General features: G+C 46.9%; 1 protein-coding gene across 4 annotated transcripts in view; it reads left to right on the plus strand.

The window, feature by feature from the left end:
- Positions 1-7642, plus strand: part of LOC109512310 (TRAF3-interacting protein 1-like) — an 11664-nt gene extending 4022 nt beyond the window's left edge. For 3 of the 4 annotated variants that reach the window (XM_019863923.1, XM_019863924.1, XM_019863925.1), the window contains 9 exons: positions 25-100; positions 261-281; positions 612-678; positions 808-900; positions 1017-1140; positions 1392-1428; positions 1548-1621; positions 5659-5876; positions 5985-6590. In XM_019863923.1, coding sequence (XP_019719482.1) covers positions 25-100; positions 261-281; positions 612-678; positions 808-900; positions 1017-1140; positions 1392-1428; positions 1548-1621; positions 5659-5876; positions 5985-6147 — 873 coding nt within the window. In that variant the 3' untranslated portion in view covers positions 6148-6590. Of the gene's footprint in view, positions 1-24; positions 101-260; positions 282-611; positions 679-807; positions 901-1016; positions 1141-1391; positions 1429-1547; positions 1622-5658; positions 5877-5984; positions 6591-6647 lie in introns of those variants that run through there. The other variant, XR_002167497.1, reaches the window with a different exon arrangement.
- Positions 7643-7870: the final 228 nt, after the last annotated feature.

Genomic DNA, 7870 nt, shown 5'->3' on the forward strand with positions numbered 1-7870 from the left:
TGTTTTCTTTCCACCCCCTCGCAGTCTGATAGTCCAGCCAGAATCCCGCGGCCGTCTTCTGCCAAAGGGCAAAGGAGGAAACCTCGACTCGCAGGACAAGGTGAGCGCTCATCCCGCTCACCAAACACATTTTGAATTTAGAGGCTTGACTGTGGAAAACATTTTCAGCTGCAAGTTCATTCGTTTGCTTCGTTCTGTTTTTCCAAGATGGTCTAAAGCCGCCTCTCATTCTTGCTCTTTCCTTCTTTCCCGGCCTACAGATGAATCTGACAGCGAGGGCAGTAAGTGGTTCTATTTTCAGACGAGATTCACTTCGGACATCAACCGATGCTCAAGTAGACGTGCGACCGTTCGATCATGAAACGCGCCTGAAATATTCCAAAATGAAAGAAGAGCCTGCATGTGGTCATCAAGTTCGTTTGCGTTCCCCAGCAAACGGTTTGTCTCAACCAAAGTAATACGACAACCGCGTCATGACCTACAGCGCTTATCGCCCCCGCACCACCCAAATAAGAAATCCGATTGATCCCCGAGGGAATTTCCAGTCAATGTGTCAAATTGCCAAGATTGATGAGGTGGTGAACTCAACAGCAGGCGTTGGCCTTTCACAGACGCCGATCCCCCCAAGGAAAGCGGAGATGCCGCGGGTGCCTCGTTTCCACCCGAAACGCCCTCCAGGTCAGTAGCAGCACGTTTGGACCCCCCTGATTGAAACAGTGCTGCGTAGCGCTTACAACCTGGACAGTTTGCAAGTTCTATCGCCATCTTAATTAATGCAGTGGACTTGATGCTCGTTTGATTGTGCAGCAATAAACGAATGGCACGGCCCAGCAGTGCTCGTGCAGCCCCCCCTCGAGTCAAGAAACAGGAGAGCCTCAATGACGGCGTCCCAGCTGAGAGGTGATCTTTCTGCACATTCTTCCCCCCCAACATAATTGTCACATATGATTTGTTACATGCTGCTTGCTCGTTACGTTGCGGCAACCTTATGGACTCTGTTGCTGTCACTTTTGCAGACTTTCAAGTGCCAAGTCGTCGGTCATCAGAGAGGGGAAGAAGCGGTCTGATGATGAGGATGAGGAAGACGAGCAGTTTCTCGTGGCGGAGGCGGCCCCTGAACCTGCAGAAGCTCAGGAGAAGGCGAGTGAGAAGCACAACCAATCGAGCAAAGCGGAAACATCAGCGTTGTGTTCAAACATTTGTTCTGCAAGCGGGGTTCATGAGTCGCTAACCACCTGCAACTACTTGAATGACGACATCGCAGGCAATCAAAAATGCCATCTTGAATTCCCCCCCATTAAAAATGCCGTTTCCTGGCATACGCGCTCACCTTTGTGCCAACTTGCTGCCACATTAACATTGCCTTTTTTTTTTTTTTTTTAATGTTCCAGGAATATGCGCAAGACCTCACCGGTGATGAAAAACACGGTACGCTTAAGTTGTTTTCCTCTTTTCTTTCCCATGTTGTTTTCCTCCTTTAGTGTTTATATCCATGAATATTTATCTCCCAAATGAATGCCGTCCAATGAATGTTTCCATTAATGCAGGTGGTCTCGTAAAAAAGATCCTTGAGACCAAAAAAGACTTCGAACCGCCACCATCCTCCACGAAATCTAAAGAGGTAGCGTACCATATTCTCACGTTTCCTTATTTGCCCACTAGAGGGCCTCCTTTAACCCATGAATGTGCTGCGGCAGGCCTATCGATGACTTGAATCAGACATTTTGTGAAAAAGTCTCCCGATGGTAATTGCCTGGGCCGCTTTGAAATGTGCCGTGCAACCCTGGTTATTATCACTGGGGGAGATGTAAACAAAAGCAGTGTCGAGGTGCAATTACGCTGCCTTGAAACCACAAAAATGTTCCCCTTCACCCAAGCCGAAGGTCTAATATCCTGACAAGCAAGCGTGGCTTCACGCAGACCACACGCACACACACACACACGCACACACACACACACACACACACACACGCACGTCAAGATGTCTGGAGCGAAATAAGCTCTGGGCTTGCTCAATATCTTCACAAAGGCCCAAATAAAAACACTCCTGCTTAGTGTGTGAGATCACATCTCTGCTAATTTGGCCTCGAGTTTCCTAACTGCTCTCGCAGGTGATTTCTTCGTCGCGCTCCACGTATGGATATGAAAGTGGACACATTTTCGGATGGTGTGGCCGTTGGTCGTGCTGTGCATTGACACTTAACGATGTGTGAGTGAGTGACATCACAACTCTGCATCAATGCTCAGATCTCAGTCAACTAATCACAAATCCAGCTTTTGACCTCTTGTCTTCCTATTGGCCAATTTACAAAAAACAGAAAAAAGCCCATCTGTCAGACTAGGGTGCTCTGAAGAAGTGTCTGGGTAAAAAGGCGTCACTCTGCCTGCGTCTGCGCTGGTCCAGGTTGTGGATGAGCATAGCGGTGAAAAGTGTCGTTGTTGAAGCCTTGTTGAAAACTATTGATATTCTGCCATGTGCTGACATTAGAGTACATGTTTTCTGCCAGTGTAGTTGTTGGTTCTGCTGCTTTTTGCATGTCCGGTTGTGTTTAAAAAAAAAAAAAAAAAGATGTCGTATATTTCTGCATCATTGTCTGGACTCGCGCGTGAGCGCCTCTGTCAGCATTATTTCATTGTTGTTGTACGCGTGAGAGTTTTGTCTGCGTTGTGGGCACGGAAGGCCGCGTTGTGTGGGTGGTCCTCTGCGTCGCTGTCTAGCCCACCCCTAACACTGATGGCTGAGCTGTTTTGGACTGTCGTTCATGTAGAGAATCCGCACACCCAGACCACGGCCTCTGACATCAACCATCATAAGACACAATGTGAGCTACCAAGGAACATCTTTTTTTTTTTTTTTTTTTTTAAATATGAAGTTACCTTCCAACCAAGCTTCTTTTTTCATCGCCAAAATAGAAAAGGCCTCTGTTAAATGTGAAGTAACCACGTAGGGTTTATATTAATTGCCCTAACTCAAGCTTCTCAGTTTCCACAGAGTCAAAACACACCTCTTAGACGATCCCGTGCGGTTTCCAAAGATAGAGCGGAGCAGGTATGTGCACTCGCAGGTTACTTTGGGGCCACCCCGCCCTCGTCAGCTGCGTAAAGAACTCAAATGACTTCCTTCCTGACATGAAAGTGCACCAAGGTCAGTTTAATGGAGTCGTTTTTCCTCGCGTAATCACGGCCGAGCGCGGCGGCTGAAAAATGTAAATATTGAACTTGCTCATTCCATGTTGTGTGTCAGGTTTGAAATTTCAGCTGCCGCAGTTCATCAAACCGACCCACTGACTGCTGAGACTTGAGAGCAGAAACGCTGACGTTTGTGTCTTTAATTAAGAAGTAGTCCACATTGTACCTTTTGCACTAATTCAATTACACGAGCGCAAATCCATACGTCGTAAGACATTTCTTGCAGATTTGAGGGAGCTGGCCGAGCCTTGACCCTATTGGCCGCTTTGTATATTTATTCAAAATACTTCTTTTATTTACACAAAATTTGCGCCTGGCAGCAGCTGGATTTTCCGAAGAATTTTGTGTACTTTTTTTTTTTTTTTAACTCCCTCTCAAATTCAACTTGATGAAGGTTTGCAACATATAAATAAACCCCGCGGCACACAAGTGGAAGGCTGTTGAATGAACGCCACAGAGCGAGGGCAGAGGGCCCAGAATACTCTGTCGACTTGTCAAGAAAACAAATATTCTGCTCTGCAACACTTCATAAATATGGAGGGGCAGACCTTTTCTGAATTTGGGGTGCACGAAAGGAAATGAACTTGACATTGAATTCATCAAGTGATTTCTTTTGACCGTCTAGACGTGATTCGGTCACACGCTAGTTGCCGGGCTTCTCTTGCTCCTTTTCTTGTCAAATAGTCATGGTGGGAAAAAAAAATGACTGCAATACATTTAGATGTATGAAATAGTGTTGGCTTTGCATTTGATGGCATAGCGTACAGCAGGAAAAGGAATATTGTCTCTTCAACTATGAAAAAGCTGTGTCCAAACTCGGGCCTGGGGACCTTTGGCGGACAGCCATCCCATTATTTTAGCGGCATGGAGTGGGGAGGGGGGGGGGCACCACTGACGACGACTGTTACTGCTCCTGATAAGAAATTGTTGTAAAGACTGAAAAATATTCATGAATGAAACAGTAGTGCAGGCGAGGATCTATTCTAGCGTGATACAGGGCCGTGGGGAACCCCCAAAACCGACTGAAGAATTTCAAAGCAGCCTTTGTATCCTTCAGTTTTTCTGTTCACAGCCCTCTGGAGGAACCCGTTAAGGCAACCCCGATGTAGACCTCGAGTGACCTTGGTCCAGGCAGACTTTTGAAGTGAAGTTGATGCTTTCTCACTCTTGTTAGCAAAAGAGGGTCAACGTGTGCCAGCAAATAAAGAAATGAGGACCTGGCTATCGTCTGCGCTACACAGACCAAACCAAAAACCTGGCGGAACCACGGTGTTTGTGTAGCTGCAGGCTTCTCGTCACCCAGCGCAAAGCCACCCACCTCGGAGGTGGACCGCGGGGCTGGGGCTTTTCAACCCTCACAAAAAAAAAAAAAAAACAACTCCCAAGCTCGATGTCCATTCTGCAAGCGCGGCGTTATTGGCTCCCGTAACGTCGACTTTTCCCCCGAGTGGGCGGGCTGTCCCAAGCCCAGCGTCCACCGCTTCGTCCCGGCAGATGTCGCGCAGCGGCGGAACCGAGTCACGTGTCCGCCTTGAAAGGAGGACTAAGTGCGGCAGTTGTTACTCAATACTGGAGTAAAATAACCCCGCCGCCACAGCTCGTTACGAAACTAAACAAGGACGACGAGTGCAGGCGGGGCATGTGTGTGTCTGCGCAAATGAGTGTTTATGTCTGCCTGGACGTGTGCGTGTGGCTTCACATGACACACACACACACACACTTAGACAGTGCGGAGGCTTTTGGCCAAGGCCAGCTGAGCAAACATCCTCGGGTTTGCTGCGTGTTAAGAGAGGCACCTCGACTTCTAACCCCACCCCGACCCCGCCCACTCAACCAATCAGCATCCGGGAGGCCTTCGCCATCTCGCCGCCCGCTTCCCCCCTGCCCCATTGCCCACATATTTCAACAAAACATTTGATCTTTATTCATGTATTTTTAACAGCGAGCTTTGTAACATTCCTGCCCAACGTTTTAACCTTGAAATCCGAAATGCGGGCTCACTCTAAGCGGGCGTTGAAACGCTGCTGCTGCTGCTGCGGTTGCTTTGGAAAGAGGGTTTCCCCATGAGTAGATACGAGCGCCTGGGAAATCGTGTTGTTCGACTTCAATTGTGCGCTGTGGAGGGAATCCTGACATTTGCGAAATGACCGCTATTGAAGCTGCAGCGCCTAACTTCTGGCGCCCCCTAGTCTGGCATTCCGCATTACAGCAAGAGAGCCGTGGCTTTGATAGGCCCGACGTAGGCTATGCTTAGCCCCCGCCTCCGCGTTGTTTGACGCAAACGTCTGGTGACGTCATTTTCACAGGTCGCAGAGCCACAACGAATGGAATACGTTCAATGAGGAAGCAATAACGTTCGGCGCAAATGAAGTTGCGCACACTTACCTTCGTGGCCGACTGCTTCCTTCTGCGCCGAAGCGTTGCCGTTAACCTCACCCCTTGTTTTCTTACGTTCTCTTGCGTATCCAGAAGCCGGTGTCGGGGGAAGCCTTGAAGAAAGAGCAGGACCTGGTCACGCGGGAGGTGGAGCGTCTGCGCGCCTCCATCCAGTCGGTGTGTCAGAGCGCGCTGCCTTTGGGCAAGATCATGGACTACGTGCAGGAGGACATCGACGCCATGCAGGCCGAGCTGCAGAGCTGGCGCAAGGAAAACAAGGAGCACGCGCAGGCTTTGCTGCAGGAGCAGAAGTGAGGAAGCGCGCTAAGCGATGCAACGTCTTTTGTTTTCAAACGGACGTAAATGTTCGCCCGAGATGCTTTTTGCATGCGATTCACTTGCGTTTGTGTTTTGTACAGAGCCACAGACTGGGCGTTAGAACCTCTTAAGGCTGAACTTTATGAACTGGACCAAATGATCAAGGATTACCAGGACAAAATTTGTGCGGTGAGGTCCAATATACTGAGAAATGAAGAGAAGATTCAGAAGAAGTTGACCGGAATCATCTCCTCTTCGACCTGAAGTGAGAACTCTTTCACCGTCTTTGAAAAACTACAGAGGAAAATGTCATGGAACACACAACCGACCCCATCGCGGTTTTGGAGGTTTTGCGCCATTCTCTTGTGAAGTGGAAAAGCCACAAATAGTTGATGAATACTCAATTGCAATTCACACAGACAATATCTGTCATCGTAGTACCACCACTGACCTGTGAGAGGCAGCGTGGTGCTACAGGGGCATCCACGTTGCCGGAAAATACACAAGAAGAAAAAAAAGTTGCAGGCGAAGAAATAGCGTTGTGCTGGGAAGGGTTAGCATCTTCACACAACGAAATATTGCAAGATTTCATTGCCCGCTTCACTCTTCTCATATTCTGGTGCCTTTGAGTGACAAAAATCTTAATCTTCAGGTTTGAAAGTAAGATTTACCACATACACACAAGTCACGGATATTCCAAAATCAGCAATAACATACAATATCAGATCTTTATGAATGTATCCACTTGGATGGGCGATCTTCAGGTTTGAAAGTCAGATTTACCACATGCGCACAAGTCACGGATATTCCAAAATCAGCAATAATGATTTTTTTTTTCCCGTTTTTGAGAGTTTCTTTGCTATTTATCAGATCTTTATGAATGTATCCACTTGGATGGGCAACTCTGACTTGCTCCCTTTGAGATCCAAATAGCTCACCTGGCAGGGATCTTTTCCTAAATGTGCTCTCACATATATTCGTCATGTAAAAAGCTATCAAAACAATTTCATCGTCTCTTCCAAATAGGCTCTCACTTCACGCCTTTTCCTCGGCGATATTTCACATTGCGTTCATGTCATGTTTTTGCGGGTCCACTTTTCAGGCACAGCTGCACTTTGAGGTGTGTAAATAGTGAACGCGGTGTTTTGAAGGTGTGTTCATGTTTTTAAAATAACCCAGTGTTGTGTTGGAGTCCATATTAAAACAAGAGTGAAATGTGCTTGTGTGTAAATAGTGAACGCAGTGTTTTGAAGGCGTGTTCATGTTTTTAAAATAACCCAGCGTTGGAGTCCATATTAAAACAAGAGTGAAATGTGCTTTTAGGGAAAGTCGGCGTCATCGTGGTGAGAGTGTGGTAGAGGATCGATAACTGATGAAAAATGAACTATGGGAAAAAAAATAAACTTAAAAGCTATCTTACATACCGAATATATATGAATGCTCAAATACTGTAGCATTGATACCCGGCGTTGAATGGCGCGTGCGCGTTCAAGTGTTTTCTAACCCCCCCCCCCCTTCAAAATATGTCGTTTTTATTTTCATAATTTAGTCTTTATTCTCATATTGTCAACACAGCGCTGATTCATAACTTTGAATACTCACTTCTCTTACGTCATAAATTATATGTACATAAAGTTGCTGGTAGAAACAACAGCGAGTCTATCGCGAAGAAATTCGGCTGTATATTATGTACATGTGGAGATTGTATTTTAGCTTGTTTGTTTGTTTTTGTAGTGAAGTACAACAATAAATGGCTACATTAAATATCTGACTCGTTTTCAACCCACCCTTAGAACTCTTGAGCAAAATATTGTTTCCTCAACTTTCATCCGAGCGAGCCACAAAACATCTGCTGCCACGCACAAAACGGAGTGAAACGCCACTTGAGCGACTTTTTCAAGCAGATCCTGACCTGCGAGTCAAAGATTGAAGTGAATGTCCACCTGCTATGAGCTCAACAGGTGGAGTGGAAGACAGAAGCGAGAAC

This window comes from Hippocampus comes, unplaced genomic scaffold, assembly GCF_001891065.2.
Source record: "Hippocampus comes isolate QL1 unplaced genomic scaffold, H_comes_QL1_v1.1 scaffold313, whole genome shotgun sequence".
NCBI lineage: Eukaryota > Metazoa > Chordata > Actinopteri > Syngnathiformes > Syngnathidae > Hippocampus > Hippocampus comes.